The sequence below is a fragment of the Macaca mulatta genome, chromosome 10, assembly GCF_049350105.2.
Source record: "Macaca mulatta isolate MMU2019108-1 chromosome 10, T2T-MMU8v2.0, whole genome shotgun sequence".
Lineage (NCBI taxonomy): Eukaryota > Metazoa > Chordata > Mammalia > Primates > Cercopithecidae > Macaca > Macaca mulatta.
In genome coordinates, this window is record NC_133415.1 from 87,680,388 (window position 1) to 87,701,771 (window position 21,384).

At 42.3% G+C, this 21,384-nt stretch overlaps 1 protein-coding gene and 1 long non-coding RNA gene across 26 annotated transcripts in view; one reads left to right on the forward strand and one right to left on the reverse strand.

Annotated features, from left to right (window-relative positions):
- Positions 1-21,384, forward strand: part of ACSS2 (acyl-CoA synthetase short chain family member 2) — a 52,498-nt gene that overhangs the window by 10,342 nt on the left and 20,772 nt on the right. For 10 of the 25 annotated variants that reach the window (XM_077948440.1, XM_077948442.1, XM_077948430.1 and 7 more), the window contains exon 3: positions 8,609-8,662. The exons of the other annotated variants lie outside the window; for them this stretch is intronic. In XM_077948440.1, coding sequence (XP_077804566.1) covers positions 8,609-8,662 — 54 coding nt within the window. The remainder of the gene's footprint in view (positions 1-8,608; positions 8,663-21,384) is intronic. 25 annotated transcript variants of the gene reach the window in all.
- LOC144332132 (uncharacterized) lies at positions 2,819-5,807 on the reverse strand. The gene is made up of 2 exons (XR_013399906.1): positions 3,990-5,807; positions 2,819-3,893 (listed from the first exon to the last, which is right to left on the reverse strand). It is a non-coding gene; the product is annotated as an uncharacterized LOC144332132 (long non-coding RNA).

Genomic DNA, 21,384 nt, shown 5'->3' on the forward strand with positions numbered 1-21,384 from the left:
AGACTAGATCAGCGTTTTCCAAAGAATTCTTCAGGAACCACTAATTACTGGAGATATTAGTAGGGGGCTTTTTAATTCATAAAATGTTTCAGTCTGAGAAACATCACATAATAAATTGCCTTTGTGTGAGATTCCTAATGTATATTAGCATAGTAAAATCTCCAAGAAGTCCTACATTAGAGATACCTGATTAATTTTGTTTAACATATGATTTCCTGAACTTATTTAAGCCCCAAACACTTTTTGCCAGCATGCTATTGACATCACAAGAAGCAGTATTCCATGGAACACCCATTGGGGAAGCACTGGATTAAATAATCTCTAAATTAATTTCCAGTGCAAAATTCTGTAACTCAAAAAAACAAGACATCCTTACTCCATTTTTACATTGGTCACTCCCTCAACAAGAATTGTTAAAGATATTGGATACTCAGGGCTGCGTTAGGCATTAGGGATATACGGGTAAAAAGGCAAGAGACAAGTACCATATAGGCAATTACTATTTAATTATTTTATGTTTATAGTAAAGCAAAAGCAAAATACAAATAAATTGCATTTTATTATAAGAAAGTAAAGTGCAAATATGCCAGATATGTGGTTACTTCCTTTTGTTACCTCTGTATTTTTTTTTTTTTTTTTTTTGAGACGGAGTCTCGCTGTGTCTCCCAGGCTGGAGTGCAGTGGCGTGATCTCGGCTCACTGCAAGCTCCGCCTCCCGGGTTCACGCCATTCTCCCGCCTCAGCCTCCCAAGTAGCTGGGACTACAGGCGCCCGCCACCACGCCCTGCTAGTTTTTTGTATTTTTAGTAGAGACGGGGTTTCACCATGTTAGCCAGGATAGTCTCGATCTCCTGACCTCGTGATCCACCCACCTTGGCCTCCCAAAGTGCTGGGATTACAGGCTTGAGCCACCGCGCCCGGCCACCTCTGTATTTTTAAAGGATATGCTTATACTGCTATTTTTCATCATTTTTAAAGAAAGTATTGATTTCTTACTATGATAGATGAGAATTTAGTTCTTATATACCTGTCTAACTTCCTTCTCTCTTTTTCTCAATATAATTAAAGCTGTTTTCTAGTTAATTTAAAACCAGTTTACATCAGAATAGCATATTATGGTATGCTGTACATTTCCTTTTATGTACAGATTTTTATTTACTCTGAAGTTAATAATTGCTTACCGAGCTGGGCGCAGTGGCTCATGCCTGTAATCCCAACACTTTGGGAGGCTGAGGCCCAGGCAGATCACCTGAGGTCAGGAGTTCGAGACAAGCCTGGCCAATGTGGTGAAATCTCATCTCTACTAAAAATACAAAAAAAATTAGCTGGGCATGATGGTGCACATCTGTAGTCCCAGCTACTTGGGAGTCTGAGGCAGAAGAATCACTTGAACCTGGGAGGCAGAGGTTGCAGTGAGCCAAGATCACGCTGCCGCACTCCAGCCTGGGTGACGGAGCGAGACTCTGTCTCAAAAAAACAATAAATAATAATAATAATAATTGCTTACCATTTTTGTCTTGTACTGTTGAAGCCTTTAATCATATATTTAATATTTTCCAAACTCACTATCATATGAAGTCCTCCTTTTCCTCCCAAAGTTCTCCCTCTTGGAGCTCACCTTCTTTCTGCTCTAATTCTTACTAAGGCTTTTAAAAATGACATCTTTTCCATGATTCATTCCAATTGATATACTTCTTATAGAAACACATTATGTCTTTCTTCTTAATTTTATGTCATTTAGATAGCTATGGTGGCATTAACAAGCCACATTTGTAGCTCGTGTCTTGTTTTGGAACATGCATTGTATAGATACTGAAATTATCCACAAAGGAAGTGGTGTTCTTAGGAAAGTACTCCCATTATCCAAAATAGAACCATATTAAGGAATAATTTGGCCTTTTACTTTTGGCTTGACACATTGCAAATGTTCATGGAATAGTAGTGTTTTTAGAATTTGAAGTGACTGTTAGAGTCCATCTAGGCCAACTCTCTTCAAAGATTGGTAGATTAAGGGACAAAGAAGCTAAGTGATTTGCCTGAGGGTCATACACCTGTTTGAAGACAGAACTGAGACCAATCTCCAGATACTCTCACTCCTAGTCAACTATTTTTTTTCACTCATGACACTGCCTCATTATTCTAGTAGTCCAGCACTTGGCTATGACAGATAAAAAGAGAAAGTAGCCACATTAGCCAAATTGATTTAAATTAACTTTAAAATATCAGATAAAATGTGTTATTAGGTTTGAATGTCCCAGACCCTAATCTCATGGAATTTACATTCTATTTGGAAAGACCAAATAGATTGACTGGGCACAGTGGCTCATGCCTGTAATCCCAGCACTTTGGAAGGCCAAGGCAAGTGGATCACCTGAGGTCAGGAGTTCGAGACCAGCCTGGCCAACATGGTGAAACCCTGTCTCTACTAAAAATACAAAAATCAGCTGGGTGTGGTGGCGGGTGCCTGTAATTGCAGCTACTTGGGAGGCTGAGGCAGGAGAATGGCTTGAACCCAGGAGGCGGAGGTTGTAATGAGCCGAGATCGTGCCATTGCATTCCACCCTGGGCGACGAGAGTGAAACTCCATCTCAAAAACAAAGCAAAACAAAACAAAACAAATAGATCTACATAAAAACAGCCTGGGCCAGGCACAGTGGCTCACGCCTGTAATCCCAACACTTTGGGAGGCTGAGGTGGGCTGATCACCTTAGGTCAGGAGTTCAAGACCAGCCTGGCCAACAAGACGAAACCCCATCTCTACTAAAAATACAAAAATTAGCCGGGTATGGTGGTGCACTCCTGTAATCCCAGCTACTTGGGAGGCTGAGACAGGAGAATTGCTTGAACCCAGGAGACAGAGGTTGTTGTGAGCTGAGATCATGCCAATGTACGCCAGCCTGGGCAACAGAGCAAGACTCCATCAAAAAAAAAAAAAAAAAAAGCCTGAAAAGAGTTATGGGCCAAACTGCAAAGAGCTACTTACACAAATAGTTCATAGAAAGGAGAAAGCCTTATAGGGAGGCAGGATAACATAAAGATTGGGAGAATGGGTGTTTTGGTGTCAGACTAACCTAGTTTGAGTCCTATTTTTGCCACTAATTAGCTGTCTGATCTTGGGCAAGTTACTTAACCTCTTTGAACCTCAGTTTTCTCAACTGTTAAACATGGATAAAAATAGCTTTTATCTCATGGAGTTGTCAGTTTTGTAAGATTGAATAGGATAAAAAAAAACCATGTGCCAAATTCCTGGCACACTGAATGCACGTAAATATTAACCACCACAATTATTTATGTTGGAACAGTGAGAAGACCAAGCGTGTTTAGAGTAAAAAGTTTATGCGGGGAACAATTTATTCATTCAATAAATGCTGACTAAGAACTTATTATGTGCCAGGCACTATTCTAAACAAAGTTCTTGCCCTCATGGAGGTTATAGTCCAGCTTGAGGAGACAGACAATAAACACAGAAACCATAAGTATATGACAGGTAATGATGAGTACTATAGAAAAATATAGAGCAGAGCAAGGAGAAATGGAAGTGACAGTGCAGAGTGGGAGCTGATAAGGAAAGAACCTTTTGATAAAGATGACATTTGAGCAGAGATCTGAAGGAAAGTTGGAGTGTGCTACACAGATAGTTGGGGTAGGGAGGGGAAATGTTCCAGGTTGACGGAAGAACAAATGTGCTGCTGCCTGGTGTGTTTGAAGACTAGCTAGGAAGTTAGTGTAGCTAAAACAGTGTGAACTAGGGAAGAGAGAGTAGTATTGACACCAGCAGGATATTAGGTCAAGTCACATCTTGAAAGCTAATATAGACTTTGGCCTTTTATTCATGGTGAAATGGGAAACCACTAGACAATCTTTTTTTGTTGTTGTTGAGACGGAGTCTTGCTCTGTTGCCCAGGCTGGAGTGCAATGGTGTGATCTTGGCTCACTGCACCCTCCATCACATCTGGCTAATATTTTTTATTTTTGAGACAGAGTCTCACTGTATTGCCCAGGCTGGAGTGCAGTGGCGTAATCTTCACTCACTGCAAGCTCTGCCTCCTGGGTTCATGCCATTCTCTTGCCTCAGTCTCCCAAGTAGCTGGGACTACAGGTGCCCACCACCACACCCGGCTAATTTTTTGTATTTTTAGTAGAGATGGGGTTTCACCATCTTAGCCAGGATGGTCTTGATCTCTTGACCTCATGATCCACCTGCCTTGGCCTCCCAAAGTGCTGGGATTACAGGTATGTGTCACCGTGCCTGGCCAATTTTTGTATTTTTAGTAGAGACAGGTTTTCACCATGTTGGCCAGGCTGGTCTCGAACTCCTGACCTTGTGACCTGCCCACCTCGGCCTCCCAAAGTGCTGGGGTTACAGGCATGAGCCACCATGCCCACCCACACCACTAGACAATCTTAAACATAGACGTGATAATGATTTGGCTTCTATTTAGGCTCTATCTTTTATATTAAGAAGAGACTGTAGAAGGGGAAAAGTGGAAGTAGGGAGACCAGTTAAGAGGCTATTGTAGAAATCGAGGTGATAGATTGTGGTGATTTAGACCATAGGAGTAGTCATGAAGATGGTTAGATGTGGTCAAATTCTGGATCTATTTTGAATGAAGAAGCCATGGAATTTGCTAACTTGGATTGGGTATGGGGAGTGAAAGAGGAGTCAAGGTTGTCATCAACAGCGGATGAGGTCCAGGTAAAGGAGATCTTGACTATTTTTGGAGATCTGTGAAAGGATTGCATGCAGGGGAATGTAGAAGTCACAGCAGAGGTTAAGAGGATCATCTGGATACAAATGGAAATGGGAATGTGAAGCCAGAGAACTGAGAGTTTGTTATTGAGTTCTGAACTGTGATGCTGCTGGTGGGAATGGAATGGAACAATGAAATTTTAGAGTGATTTAGTAAGTTTACATTAATTTAATCTGTATAAAGGGCTTGGTGCTTGGCAAAAAGTGTATTAGCTATTTTTTCATTATGGAAAGAAACCAGCACAGGTAACTAGGTGTGTAGATGGTGAAGAGACGGGGAGAAAGTGAGAGGAAAGAGTCAAGGATTCTCTTAATCTGTATAAACACTGCCTCTTTTGAAGGCACACATTCATCTGATTCAAGGGCTAAATTTGCCCTTCAAAATACAGACTTTGGTTCCAACCCTCTCGTGCTGTCTTCCCCCTGGTGTGGCAGATAAATATATTAGTGGGGGTGCATGTGTATATGTATGAGAAAATGATCAGTGACAAAGTATTGGGATAGTCATTCAGGGAGAGAGAGTCAGTGAGGGTGTTAGAGGTAGCTGAAGGAGTGGAAGGGAGTTAGCTAGTTAAAGGAACACTGGGGGACTGTTGGGGATTTGGGGGATTAAGTAAAAGGTTTATAAGGAGAGGGTGGAAAGAGTGGTTGATGGCTGATATTCTGGTCATTTATACTAGCTGCTCAATCTCTACTTTTTCTAGAAGTCCCCAGTCACCAAAGCCCAACACATTTGGTATCGTTGATTCCTTCCATTGTTTGCTTTGCTTTGTGTTTCCTAAGGCTGTCATTATCTCTGAGCCACCTAAATCCCCACCCTCAGCTGAAATCACTGCTGTCTCTTCATGGCTCTCACTATATTTCAGTCCTTCTTCAGGAACTGGAGCTTTCAAGAATAAGACAACTTTAGGAGTGACCCTAGGACAGAAGCTCTGCTGTCAGGATCCTTATATGCTCCTGAATATGAATTCCATAGTATGACATTTGGAGCTGCCCAGATCCTTGTAGGCATATGTGTGTGTGTGTGTGTATTTGAGGCAAAAAAAAAAAAAAAAAATTCCCTACCTCCCCATATCACTGAAGTGAACTCCAGAATATGGACCTAGATAATTTAGAGTCCCTCGACATGAATGATAGGACAATACACTCTAGGGCTCTGATTTTCCCTATCACCTTTACAGATCTCCTTGTCAAAACATGGGCTTCCCTCACCTTCTCAACCATCCCTACCTTCTCAAATACACACACTATATCTATATCTTCACTAGTTTCACAACAGCATGTCTGTTGATTAAGATATGCTTGGTAAAGAAAAACACTCATTTTAAGAAAGATGACTTCAGACCATTCTCTTCCTCTTTCTGGGCCTTCTCTTTGTAGGCATGATGGGAAATGCACTACAGATACTCTGCAGGGTCCCTTTCATCTCTAATATTCCAGAATTCTCTGACTGTTTCTGAAGAGAGGAAGCAGTTTTTAGAAGTTCTGTTGCAACCTGTAGTGACTCTGTGGTGACTCAGTAGGTGGGTTGAATTTCTGTTGCGATGGTAAGAACGACAGAGGATTTTGTTTATTTATTTATTTTTTTCTATAATGATGTTGACAACATAAAGTGAGAATTTTAGAAGGTTTGGAATGAAGGGGCTGAGGAAGGAGTCTGCTCCCCTTGCCTGAGGGTTGTTTGTGGCTGGTATCATAAATACTCAAAGCTAATGCGAGATACATGGGAAATACCTGCTGTTGGGAACAGTCTTTCTCCATTTGAATCAGGTGAGCAGATTGTGGAGGAGAGCTGGAGGATTTCATGTTTAAGGTGGATTTCTAACCTGCTTCTCTCATTTCTCCCTGTGTTTTATGACCTTTGACACTTTACAGAACCCCTCCCTAAAGTGGTGAAAATGAGACAAGTAGGCTGTGCTTTCCGAGTCACTTTTTTGGAAGTAGATGGCATATGAATAATAACTGTATTACTCTGAAGACTCTGTCTTGAGGCCTGTTTCAGTGTCCTGAGCTTCATATCAGCTACTTGAGTTTGTGTCTGGGCCAACTTCTTATACTGGTGTGTTCAGTAAACATTTAATGAAAAGAATGGCTTTAGTTAATGCCCTTTTCTAAGCCTTCTTTTTCCCACTTATAAACTGTTAGGGATGTACAGGACACTTGCTTAAGTTACTTCTGGCACTGACCTTCAGAATTTCTGTCACAAATGTAGGGAACTGCCTGGATAAGTTCCCTACATTTCTGGGAGAAGTTAGGGGAGAGGAGGAACTGGCCTCCTCTCCTTTGAAGATACTAGATGGTCAGATGGGAGCAGGAGTTCTTGCCTTATGGCAACCCCACATTTATAACAATTAACTCAGAAGGCCTGGAGTTGAGGATGGGCCTTCCCCCACTTCCTGGATTTGGTTTGGGAGAGGTTGGGCACTGGTAATGATCCCCAGTGTCTCACACCTTGAACCTCTGAGAATTCAAGACTCTCAGTTTCAGACCTTAGAGGTCATTTGTTCTAATTCCCATATAAATCAGGAATTGTACTACCAATATCCCAATACCTAACAATCCCCGTAAGTTATCATTCTGATTCTGGGTCATTCTGATTCAATTCCTGCATCTCTACCTTAATACTTACTAGTTAGGCAAGTTACCTCACCTCTTTAAACCTCAATTTTTCATGTCTGTAAAATGGAAATAATAACAAGTCCTGTGACATAGATTATTGTAAGGAAGAATTGGAATAATCTATATAAAGGGCTTAGTGCTTGGCAAAAAGTGTATTAGCTATTTTTATTATTATGCCGAAACCCTATACCTAAAACAGGTAACAGCAGTGCTGATCTTGTTGGAGCATGGATTGGAGGCGTAGAGCCACATTCTGTAGGCTTCTCCACCCTGTCACTGTGTTCCCTGTGAGGTGTGTGTCTGGAATCCCTAGGGATTTGCAAAGCTCAGTTTGAAACCCCTGATCTAGTCCAGTGTTCTTGTTTTATAAATGAGGTGATACTGAGTCCACATTCTCAGGTTCCTCATATGATGTGGCTTCCTAAACAACCACGTCAGTCTCCCCTGGATATACTTTAGTTGGCCAATATCTCTCATTAAGTATTCCAGCCATGGTCTGCCTTGAACAGAGTACTATTACCATTCTTTGACTTTACAAATCTAAGATTACATTAGCCTCATTGACAGCCTCACTCTCCACTCAGTTTATAATCTCTCATAATACTTAGGATTTTTCTTTTCTTTCTCTCCTTCCTTCCTCCTTCCTCCTTTCCTTTCCTTTCCTTTCCTTTCTCCTTTCCTTTCTCCTTTCCTTTCTCCTTTCCTTTCTCCTTTCCTTTCTCCTTTCCTTTCTCCTTTCCTTTCTCCTTTCCTTTCTCCTTTCCTTTCTCCTTTCCTTTCTCCTTTCCTTTCTCCTTTCCTTTCTCCTTTCCTTTCCTTTCCTTTCCTTTCCTTTCCTTTCCTTTCCTTTCCTTTCCTTTCCTTCCCTTTCTCTTTGTCTTGCTCTATTGCTCAGGCTGGTGTGCAGTGGTGTGATTGTGGCCCACTGTAGACTCAAACTCCAAGGTTCAAGTGATCCTTCCACCTCAGCCTCCTGAGTAGCTAGGACCACAGGCATGCACCACCATACCTGGCTAATTTTATTTTTATTTTTATTTTGAGACAGAGTTTTGCTCTTGTTGCCCAGGTTGGAGTGCAATGGTGTGATCTTAGCTCATGAGCTCATGGTAACGTCCGCCTCCTGGGTTCAAACAACTCTCCTGCTTCAGCCTCCTGAGTATCTGGGACTACAGGCACACACCACCATGCCCAGCTAATTTTTTTTTTTTTTTTTTTTTTTTTTTTTTTTTGTATTTTTAGTGGAGATGGGGTTTTGCCATGTTGGCCAGGCTGGTCTCAAATTCCTGACCTCAGGTAAGCTTCCTGCTTCGGCCTCCCAAAGTGCTGGGATCACAGACGTGAGCCACCGTGCCTGGCCAGCTTGGAATTTTGAATTAGAGAAGGTACAAGAGAAGACTGCAAAATCTCAGACATAAGAGGGCCTTGGACTTACCTGTTATCTCTTTTTGGGATATAAAGTTTTTAGAACAGCCCTCTTGTAGGGTTCTAAGGTCTGGTCTACTTATTGAAAGCCTTATGGTTTTACTATCATGGAGCATCATTATTTTATTTAAATAAAATAAATACAACCCTGAAACTGTTCACCCCAGAATACATTACACACAGAGTTGCCCATACAGAAAACATCTCTAGAGCATATGAACACCTGCATTTCTAATTGTGATTTTTTGACCAGAGACTAATTTTTGAAACCAATGTTTGCTTCTTTTTGACCATGATATTTTAATACATGTAAATCTATCCAAAGGAGCAGTCACAGAGGGTTCTTGTTGAACTTTAGTTTCAGAGCTGCTTTTGAGGATGGCTATTTGAGGTGTCCTCCAAACTGACACATATAGTGAGTTAGAGAATCTGCCAGGCACAGTGGCTCATGCCTGTAATCCCAGAACTTTGGGAGACTGGGGAGGGAGGATCACTGAGCTCAGGAGTTTGAGATCAGCCTGGGCAACACAGGTAGACCCCTTCTCTACAAAAAATTTAAAAATTAGGCTGGGCGTGGTGGCTCACACCTGTAATCCCAACTATTCAGGAGGCTGAGGCAGGAGAATCTATTGAACCTAGGAGGCAGAGGTCGAAGTGAGCCAAGATCATGCCACTGCACTCCAGCCTGGGTAACAGAGTGAGACTCTGTCTCAAAATAATAATAATAATAAATAAAAAATTAGCTGGGTATGGTCATGCATGCCTGTGGTCCTAGATATTTGGGAGGCTGAGGTGGGAGGATTGCTTGAGCCTGGGAGGTTGAAGCTGCAGTGAGCAGTGATTGTGCCACTGCACTCCAGCCTGGGTGAGACCCTGTCTCAAAAAAAAGTTAGCGAATCCTAATATGACATCCGGATTTGTTAAAAATCTATCTAGTTGTTTTCATATGATTGGAAACAAATTGATAGAAGTCTAAATTTATTTATATGGATAGCCATGCTTTACTTGCTAAGACCACAATAACAGGCTCAGAGAGAGGGGAAAGTTTGTGTAAATTATACGTTGAATTAGGGGTAAACAATCTAGTCTGGTGACTAGATTGTTTTGTAATTATTATGTAAATAATTACCTGAGGATGTCGTTAGAAATCCAGATTCCTGGAACCTATCTCAGACTATTGAGTTAGAATCTCCACAGGGTAAGACCTCTGACTTGTATTTTTGTAACCTCCACAGGCAATTCTGATGTAGAGGGGAAGGGATAAAGTACCACTGAAAAATTATTTAGATTAATAACCTTAAACTCTTAAAATTGTATACCTAAAAGAATTTTGAAAAATTATGTAACTCTTGACATAATGTTCATATCTAAAAATTTTATTATAACATTTAAAAATTGCAAAAAATCTAATTTCCAAAATATTTTACATATTATATACACACACATATGTATATGCACATATAGGTTATAGCTCTTTCAAAACATTGGCACTGCAAATTTAGCTCATATAATTTATAGAAAACATCCACCATACAACCTATTTTGCATAGCCAGTTATCACTCAACATAATCATCCAAATCAGATCTACTTTGTTAGAAATTGCCTAACTTCTTTCTTAAGATAAATATGTTAATATATGACTCTGTGATAACTATTTCACTGCTGAATTGTAATTCTAAGAGATATAAGGCAAGTAGTCTTGCCATGAGTTTGTTAGGTGGATGAATTAAGATGCCAATCCTTTCAATACTGATTTCTCAGAGAAACTCTCTTTGATTTGCTTTCTTGGGGCTCTCACTCAGAAGTTATACATTCTCAAATTGTCCCTTTGTTCAGCACTTTGTTCATACCCTGGCATTGTACCGTAATAAAGTTTGAGATAAGAGAGAGCTATGACATTCTTGTTTAACATGGGAGAAGGGTAATTGTGAAAGAGAGTGAGAAAGAAGAGCCAACTCAGACAGATCATTGTTAGGAAATATTACATATGGAAGTTGAGGATCTAGACATTTATTCTCTTCATATTTTTCTGCACAGGTACTCACAGGAATAGAGTACCCTAGATTGAGGACTAGTGATTTAAACTGCCTTTGACCTAGATAATAGAGAACCATTGTAATGAATATTTTTGCATGTGTCTATTATACTTGAGAGACTTGATGTACATATAAAATGATGCCCCTGGATTTTCTTTCGACTTTCTGTTTCTGCTCTAGGCATATTCCTCTTTTGAGCTGCATTCCAAATGCTCTAGTAATAAAAGAGCTACCCTCATTCACTTGTTATAGGTAAGGCCAGCATGGGACACAGGATGGTAGGAACAAGTGTGTGATTCCCCTCCTGTAAGTAGGCTTGTAGGCAGTGGGAAAAGAGAAGAGGTACACAATCCATCACGCACCAAAGCCACTTTGGCCAAGGGAACATGCACAAGGTATTTGGATCAAGGCCTGAAAATAGCTGGCAAGAGGACAGGGTACAATAATAGCCCAAACTGCAGGGCAGGAGTCCCATACTCTGAACCTCAGCTCCAGGGGCCTCTTCCAGCCTCTTCACAGAGTCCCAGACTGAGCCCACTGTGGGAGCTCAAGAAACTCTTCTTGACATGATTCCAAAATCCATTCCACAAATTCCACTCTTGTCTTTCCCCTGCCTGTCCAGCATCTATCTTGTTTGTCTGTATCCTATCTTATCCCCTCTCCTTCCATACTTTCTCTCTTTGATCATCCTGGATCCAGCTGGTCATATGAGCAGAGATAAGTTTGTTCATTTGTTTATTCATTCTTTTATCTATTCATTTTACAATTATGTATTAAGTGCTCACTGTGTATTGGCTTTTGTGGTAAGCACTGAGGAGAAAACATATAAAAAGATATCCTGTCTGCCATTAAGGAACTCACAATCCAGTGTGGGAAACAGATGTCTACATAGGACTGTAGTGCTAGAAAAAAATCAGTGTCCAAGTGTTGTCTTTTTTTTTTTTTTTGAGACGGAGTCTTGCTCTGTCACCCAGGCTGGAGTGCAGTGGCCGGATCTCAGCTCACTGCAAGCTCCGCCTCCCGGGTTTACGCCATTCTCCTGTCTCAGCCTCCCGAGTAGCTGGGACTACAGACGCCCACCACCTCGCCTGGCTAGTTTTTTGTGTTTTTTAGTTGAGACGGGGTTTCACCGTGTTAGCCAGGATGGTCTTGATCTCCTGACCTCGTGATCCACCCGTCTCGGCCTCCCAAAGTGCTGGGATTACAGGCTTGAGCCACTGCGCCCGGCCAGTGTTGTCTTTAGAAATAAACAGAAAGCCTGGGCGTGGTGGCTCACACCTGTAATCCTAGCACTTTGGGAGGCTGAGGCGGGTGGATCACTTGAGGTCAAGAGTTCAAGACCAGCCTGGCCAACATGGTAAAACCCTGTCTCTAATATATAAAAATTAGCCGGGTGTGGTGGTGGGAGCCTGTAGTCCCAGCTACTTGGGAGGCTGAGACATGAGAATTGCTTGAACCCAGGAGGCAGAGGTTGCAGTGAGCTGAGATAGCACCACTGCACTCCAGCCTGGGCAACAGAGCTAGACTCTGTCTCAAAAAAAAAAAAAAAAAAAGAAATAGAACGAGGCAAGAATGAATGAATGAATAGTGCTAAATCTTTCTGATGAATGGTTACAGTCTTTCTGGAAATGAAGGTTTGTAAAGATGTCTGTATTTTCCAAATTAATCTGTACATTTATTGCAATTCCAATCAAAATTGCAATTATATTTTTTATTGAGATATAATTTATACTGTACAATTCACCCATTTAAAGTATACAATTCATATTTTTAATATATTTGCAAAGGTGTACATCTTTCAATTTTAGAACATTTTCATCACCCCCAAAAGAAGTCTAATACTCATTAGCAGTCATTTTTCATTTCCTCCCAACTTCTTCCCCTCTAGCTCTAGGCAACCACTAACCTACTTTCTGTCTCTAAGGCTCTGCTTTATTCTGGACATTTCATATAAATGGAATCATATAATATGTGGCCCTTTGTGTCTGATTTCTTTCACTAAGCGTAATGTTTTCAAGGTTCATCCGTGTTATAGGCCGGATGCAGTGGCTCATGCCTGTAATCCCAGCACTTTGGGAGGCTGAGGCAGGCAGATCACCTGAGGTTGGGAGTTCGAGACCAGCCTGGCCAACGTGGTGAAACCCCATCTGTACTAAAAATATAAAAATTAGCCGGGCATGGTGGTGCATGCTTGTAGTTCCAGGTACTTGGGAGACTGAGGCAGGAGAATTGCTTGAACCCAGGAGGCAGAGGTTGCAGTGGGCTGAGATCATGCCACCACACTCCAGCCTGGGCAACAAAGTGAGACTGTCTTAAAAAAAATGTTCATCCATGTTTTACCATCTATCAGTACTTCATCCTTTTACATCGCTGAATAATGTTGCATTGTATAACTGTATCACATTATCACATTTTTCTTTCTTTCTTTCTTTTCTTTTTTTTTTTTTTTGAGATGGAGTCTTGCTCTTGTCGCCCAGGCTGGAGTGCAGTGGCATAATCTTGGCTCACTACAACCTCCGCCTCCCGGGTTCAAGCGATTCTCCTGCCTCAGGCTCCTGAGTAGCTGAGATTACAGGCATTAGCCACCACGCCCAGCTAATTTTTGTATTTTTGGTACAGACAGGGTTTCGCCATGTTGGCCAGGCTTGTCTCAAACACCTGACCTCGTGATCCGCCCTCGTTGGCCTCTCAAAGTGCTGGGATTACGGGCATGAGTCACCACGCCTGGCCCCACATTTTTCCTTATTCATTCCTCAATTGGTGGACATTTGGGTTGTTTACACTTTCTGATGTCATGAATAATGCTACTACAAACCTTTGGGTACATATTTTTGTGTAGATGTATGTTTTCAATTCTCTTGGGTATATAACTAGGTGTTTAATTGCTGAGTCATATGATAACTCTAACCTATTGAGGAACTGCCAGACTGTTTTCCAAAGTAACTGAACCATTTTATATTCCCACCAGCAATGTATGAGGTTTCCAATTTCTGCATATGCTTGTCAGCACTTGTTATTGTCTGTTTGTTTGATTATGCCCATCTTAGTGAGTGTGAGGTGGGATCTGTTTGTTATTTTGATTTGTATCTCCTTGACCACCTCTGACCTTTTTTTTTCTTTTTTTTTTTGAGACTGAGTCTCACTCTGTCACCCAGGCTGGAGTACAGTGGCACAATTTTGGCTCAGCACAACCTCTGCCTCCCAGGTTCAAGCGATTCTCATGCTTCAGCCTCCTGAGTAGCCGCAACTACAGGTGCGTGCCACCATGCCCGGATAAATTGTTTTTTTTTTTTTTAAGTAGAGATGGGGTTTTGCTATGTTGGCCAGGCTGGTCTTGAACTCCTGACCTCAGGTGATCCTCCCACCTCAGCCTCCAAAGTGTTGGGATTACAGGAATGAGCTACCGCACCTGGCCCATTAACTGCCTTTTGAAGACTGGTTGGTACAAACCTGGCTTCCTCAATAGGTGAGGAATCAATGTTTAGGGAGACATTTCATAAATAGTCCACTGATTGAGGCTATTTACTCTAGTTTCATCAGTTTTATAGTTGGTGGAGAGCCCTTCCAAATTTGGGTGCTAGGATGACAGTTGATTCCAGTTTTTGAGTCAGGAGCTGAATGAGGCTGCATTAGGGTCTGCAAATTAGATATCACTTGAAACCAGAAATCTTTGGTGTTTTCAAAAGGAACTTTTTCTAAGGAACTAAGGGAAAACCAAACAGAATGATGAATTTCTTTTTTTTTTTTTTTTTTTGAGACGGAGTCTCGCTGTGTCTCCCAGGCTGGAGTGCAGTGGCGTGATCTTGGCTCACTGCAAGCTCCGCCTCCCGGGTTCACGCCATTCTCCCGCCTCAGCCTCCCAAGTAGCTGAGACTACAGGCGCCCACCACCACGCCCGGCTAGTTTTTTGTATTTTTGGTAGAGACGGGGTTTCACCATGTTAGCCAGGATAGTCTCGATCTCCTGACCTCGTGATCCACCCGCCTTGGCCTCCCAAAGTGCTGGGATTACAGGCTTGAGCCACCGCGCCCGGCCCAGAATGATGAATTTCTAATAAGCACACTAAAATTCCATCCTTGGTAGTTGTCAACCTCACAATTCTTAGAGTTCCTACATTTTTATTTTTTTCCTTATGCTAATTCTGAATTTGGAAACAATACCCCGCTTTTGGAGACCATGTCATTTAGGAGGAGAGTGCCCTGAACTAGAGATATTTGGACTCAGGAATTGTGCTATCCAACATGGAAGCCACTAACTACATGTAACTATTGATATTTATAGTAATTAAAATTAAGTAAAATAATCCAGTTCTTCCGCCACATTTCAAGTGTTCGATAGCTATATGTGGCTAGTGACCATTTTGGACAACAGTGCTTTAGAATAATGCTGCTACTAATTTGTAAGTAACTTCGAGATCATCACTTTTCATTTCTGTGCCAAAGGTTTCTCATTGGTAAATAAGAGTGGTGAGTCTCAAAAGTGCCATCCTCCTCTGGAATTCTTTATTTTTCTTTTTCTTTATTTCTTTATTTTTTTTTTTTTTCCAGACACAGGGTCTTGCTTTGTTGTCCAGTCTAGTCTCTGTAACTCCTGGCCTCAAGTGATCCTCCCACCTCGGACCCTAAAGTGTTGGGATTACAGGCATGAGCCACCATGCCTGGCCCTCCTCTGGCATTCTGAGTAATCTGTGGTTCAGTTTTTGGGATGTGCCTCTGTCTACCTCCTCCTTCGGCCCTTCTTGTTCCTTACTGCAGCTAGGGCAGAAGCACCCAGAGGGAACATTAGGCTGCTAATTGGTCAAGGTACATTGCTCCCATTCCCTGGTGAAAGGGAAATTGGCTTGTGGGTATACTTGTATCTTGAGTGCTCCACATTTGTGTAGTGCTTTATGGATCACAGAACTCTTTCACATTATTTTTTCATTTTATAGAATCAAAGAATATCAAAGTTGGAAGGGCCATAAAGGTCATCTCAAACCTCAATAACCATGAATGGTATGGGGAGCTTATGCAATGAAAATTTCAAGACCCCACTCCCTGGAGAATAATCTGGTAGAAGTAGGTGTCAGGGTTACCTGGCCCAACCTGAACAATCCTATGCTGCATGGGAACTTGGTACTGCATTATTAACACTATCTGACCACTCTTTGAGAAACACTGGTCTCGTTTGGTCCCTGGCCATATTGTGGAGTCTGCTCTTTAGTATCCCTAAAAATCCCAGATTCGACATGATATCTCCAGGGTCAGGAAACTCCTGAAGGAGTGCCTTCCATCTTTGGACACCTCTAACAGTTAGAAAGGTTTTCTTTAATATGGAGCTCTCCCGGCCGGGCGCGGTGGCTCAAGCCTGTAATCCCAGCACTTTGGGAGGCCGAGACGGGCGGATCACAAGGTCAGGAGATCGAGACCATCCTGGCTAACACGGCGAAACCCCGTCTCTACTAAAAACACAAAAAAATTAGCCGGGCGAGGTGGCGGCGCCTGTGGTCCCAGCTACTCGGGAGGCTGAGGCAGGAGAATGGCGGGAACCCGGGAGGCGGAGCTTGCAGTGAGCTGAGATCTGGCCACTGCACTCCAGCCTGGGCGACAGAGCGAGACTCCGTCTCAAAAAAAAAAAAAAAAAAAAAATATGGAGCTCTCCCAATTGACATAGGTTTTCCATTTATAGTTATACTACATTAGTCTACTTTTTCCCATAATAATCCTTTAGATTCATGCATTCATTCAGCAAAAATTTACCGAACACCTACTATATACAAGGTTCTGTACAAGACAATGAGGGATTCAGCAGTGAACAAGACCAACTTGGCCTCTGCCTTCAGAAACTGTCTTCTGTCTAGTAGGGAAGATAGGCAATTAGCAAAAATAATAAGTAAACAATATGTAATATTATTAATATTATTGTTAATATTAATAACAATAAGTAAACAAATAAATAACAAAAGAAGTATAGTTTGAGAAAAATGCTGTGAAGAAAATAAGCAGTGTTGTGATGAAGAATAACAGGAAGAGCTGATCTACTTAGGGTGGTCAGGGAAAGCTTCACTAGGAGGTGACATTTAAGCTGAGATTTGAAACACAAGAAGAATTGGGGAAAGATAGTTAAAGAACATGGCATGTTCTGTCAGTCAGAAGGCCAGTGTGTTTGGAGCCTAGTAGGCAGAATAGGAGAATGGCACAAGATGAAGTTGGGGAGGATACAAGGCAAAGTAGGAATGTGGATTTTCTTCTATATGCAATGGAAGCCATTAAAGGATTTTAAGCAGGAGGTGATATGATGTGATTTGTGGTTTGTTTGTTTTGTTGTCGTTGTTGTTTATTTATTTTGAGACAAGGTCTGGCTCTATTGCCCTGGCTGGAGTGTAGAGGTAACATCTCAGCTCACTGCAATCTCCACCTCCTGGGCTCAAGTGATCCTCCTACCTCAGCCTCCTGAGTAGCTAAAACTATAGATTTAGCATGCACCACCACACCTGGCTAATTTTTTTTTTTTTTTTTTTTTTTAAGTAGAGCATTTTGCTATGTTGCCCAGTCTGGTCTCAAACTCTTGGGCTCAATCCACCTACCTTGGCTTCCCAAAGTGCTGGGATTACAAGCATGAGCCACCATGCCTGGCCAATTTATGTTTTTAATAAATCATTCTGTGGCTGGGTGCAGTGGCTCATGCTTGTAATCCCAGCACTTTGGGAGCCAAGGCAGGCAGATCGCTTGAAGTCAGGAGTTCGAGACCAGACTGGCTAACATGGTGAAACTTCATCTGTACTAAAAATACAAAAATTAGCCAGGCATAGTGGCATGCACCTGTGGTCTCAGCTACTTGGGAGGCTGAGGGAGGAGAATCATTTGAACCCAGCAGACAGAGGTTGCAATGAGTCGAGATCGCACTACTACACTCCAGCCTGGACGACAGACCGAGTCTCTGTCTCAAAAAAAAAAAAAAAAAGAGATCACAGATCATGCTGGGTGATGTGTGGACTGGAAGGGTGCAAGAGTGAAGTGGGAGACCAGTTAGGTGGTCATTGTGGTCATCCAGGCAAGAGATGAAGGTGGCTTGACCAGGGTGGAGGCAATGAAGATACAGACTTTTGAGACTTGATATCACATCTCTCAGTATCTTCTCTTATACAAGCTAAACATCTCAGTTCAGTGTTCCTCTCATCTCCTCTCATAACAGGTTTGGTGTCTCTTCTCACCTGGGATGTTTCTCCTCTGGTTTCTCTTCCATCTGATGCCTCTGTAAAGAACCCAGTTTCTCCACCTATCTTTCCCTCAGCTGTTTCTTCCTATCGTGTGCCTTACTTGTAGTTCTAGGGAATTAAAAGCTTCAATCCAATGACTACCCTTCTCATATAAAGAGGGGAGCTGGGTGCAGTGATGCATGCCTGTAGTCCCAACTACTCTGGAGGCTGAGGTGGGAGAATCATTTGAACCTGAGAGTTTAAGACCAGCCTGGGCAACATAGTGACACATTGTCTCAATAAATAAATAAATAAATAAATAGATAAATAAATAAACAAATAAAGGGTAGCCCCAGTCGTCCCTGTGATTAGTCAATTATCAGTCTTTCAGTTATTTAACCATGACCCTTGAATACCTATTGTGCCAGTTGTGCTTGGAGGAGACAGAGAAGAAGACATGATCTCTGTCCTCCAAGAGCCCAGGGTATAATGGGAAAGATAAGGCCCAAATAAATGTAGTAAAAGCTAGAAAAGCAGATCACAAAGAAAATGAGATAAAGGGCTTTGGGAGGAAGAAAGAACTTTTAGATTTTGGGTAGGTGAGAAAAAGGGAAACTAACAAAAATTTCATGGAAAATGTTAATTCAGAGAACCTGTGGCTGGAGAGGGGCACAGGGAGTATTTTTTTTTATGTGGTGGTCAAAGATGACCTTACTGAGAAGCCAACATTTGAGCAATAACTCAAAGGTAAGGAATAAGTCATGTGGCTATCTAGGGAAAGAACACTTCAAGAAGAGGGCAAAGGCTCTGAGGTTAAATGTTCTTGGTGCTTTTGCCAAACACTGGGGAGGCCATTTGGCTGGAGCAGAGGGAGAGGGAGAGGAAGACAGAATAGTTGTGTATGAGGACAGAGAGGTAACGAGGGACTAGATCATGTAGGCCATTGTGAGGACTTTGACTTTTACTCAAAATGAAATGGGAAGTGATCTGAGCATTCTGAGCAGAGGGGTGACATGATGTCACCTACCTAATGGTAGTTTTGGACTAGGATGGTAGAAATAGATGTGAAGAGAGGTAGTCTAATTCTAAATGGATTTTGAACCAATAATGGGTTAAAGTAAATTTTGAGAGTGTGAGGATGAAGTAGTTGGAGAAGGCTCCTTGGAGGAGGTTCCCTAGGGGAAGAAGATGAGAAGGGCTAGTGACTGTGTACCATAGGTTGTCACACCAACCATATGGCCTCCAGGTGAAGGAAAAGTAGTTTGGTTTACACCAAGGGTTCCCCATATTATCGTACCAGCTAAATTTCTCATTAATAGCTTTGTTTGATTCACAGTGTTTAAAACTTTTTTTTTTTTTTTTTTTTTTTTGGTAGGGAGGGGTGGGACAGGGTCTCTGTTGCTAGGCTGGAGTGCGGTGGCATCAACATGGCTCACTGCAGGCTTGATCTCCCGGGCTCATGTGATCCTCCTGTTTTAGCCTCTCAAGTAGCTGGGACCACAGGCATTAGCTACCATGCTTGGCTAATTATAAAATTTTTTGTAGAGACACTATGGTGCCCAGGCCAATCTTGAACTCCTGTCCTCAAGCGGTCCTCCTGCTTTGCCCTCCCAAAGTACTGGCATTATAGGTATGAGCCACTGCACTTGGCCTTAAAGCTTTTAAAAATTAGTGGTCAACACTTACATAAATTCAGGAGTTTTGACAAAAATAGATTCCAGGCTACTGTTGAAAAATCAAAAAAATTGACAATATCGAGCCCCGATTCCTAGCAGGCAAAAGCTGACAGGAACCAAGTTTAGGTACTGGATGCCTCCTTTCGCCAGAGCATGCATTTGCCAGTTTTCCAGTCCTTCCCTTTCCCTATTGTTCCCCTGAAACTGAGGCTAAGGGTTATTATATATGTGCTGCTGTTTTCTTATAGGGAAGTGGAAAGGGAACTATTTCTTATCTTTATCATGTATTTTCTTTCATTTGGTCCACTTATTTACATTACCTGCCTAGATCCTGCCAATTTTTGAGCTTGCAACTCCTGTTGTAGAGGAAAGAGGTCTGGACCTTAATTCCTGGTCCCTGCTCTGCTGTGGTAACCCACCCTGTGATGCCAAGCATAGCTAATAGCCTCTTTGGATCTCAGAGTTAAGAGACTAAATTGGATGTTCTTTTAAGAGTTCTGACATCCTAGAGGGCTTGGGATTTTGCAGTAGGCCAGTACCCTGCCCCTCACCTTTCCCAGCCAGCCAGGGGCCCCAGCCTGGTGTGTATGTCAGAGAAAGAAGATACTGGAATGAATAAGGTGCCTATATCAATAATGTATAACTTGAGCCCATAGCCAAGTAGAGGAATGCACACTGTGGGGTGTGTGTGTGTGTGTGTGTGCGCGTGCGTGTGTGTGTCAGGGTTGGAAGTGGGCTCAAGTAAATTGTACTTGTATAGGTTGTGCTTATCTCTTCTTATGCACCCTCTATGTACTGGGTTGTACTCGAGGTGCTAGGGATGCAGCAGTGAAGAAAACAAATAATATCTCTGCTATCAGCTGGGTGCAGTGGCTCATGTCTGTAATCCCAGCACTTTGGGAGGCCGAGGCAGGTGGATCACCTGAGGTCAGGGTATGTGAGACCAGCCTGGCCAACATGTTGAAATCCCATTTCTACTAAAAATACAAAAGTTAGCCAGGTGTGATGGTGGGTACCTGTAATCCCAGCTACTCGGGAGGCTGAGGCAGGGAGAATTGCTTGAACCCAGGAAGCGGAGGTTGCAGTGAGCTGAGATCTCACCATTGCACTCCAGTCTGGGTGACAGAGCGAGACTCTGTCTCAAAAAAAAAAAAAAAAAATCTCTGCTATCATGGAGCTTATATTCCAGTGAAGAAAACAGATAATACATAAGTAATGAACATACATGAGATAATTTCAAACAATGGAACGTTTCATGAAAAAAATAAAACAGAATGTTTGTTTGTTATTTTTTTTTTGAGACAGAGTCTTGCCCTGTCACCAAGGCTGGAGTCCAATGGCACAATCTCAGCTTACTGCAACCTCCGCCTCCTGGGCTCAGGTGATCCTCCCACCACAGACTCCTCCGTAGCTGGGATTACAGGCATGCACCACCATGCCTGGCTAATTTTTGTCTTTTTGGTAGAGTTGGGGCTTCGCCATGTTGGCCAGGCCGGTCTCAAACTCCTGGCCTCAAGTGATCTACCCACCTCAGCCTCCCAAAGTGTGGGATTACATGTGTGGCACCTGGCAAAACAGAATGATTTGATGGAGAGTTTCCGAAGGGGCACACTGTACACATAGGTGGGTACGTATTTGTGGTGGTTGTACTTGCAGATACAGATAAGTCCTTAAGTTTGAATCCTGGGTGCATATATTTATCC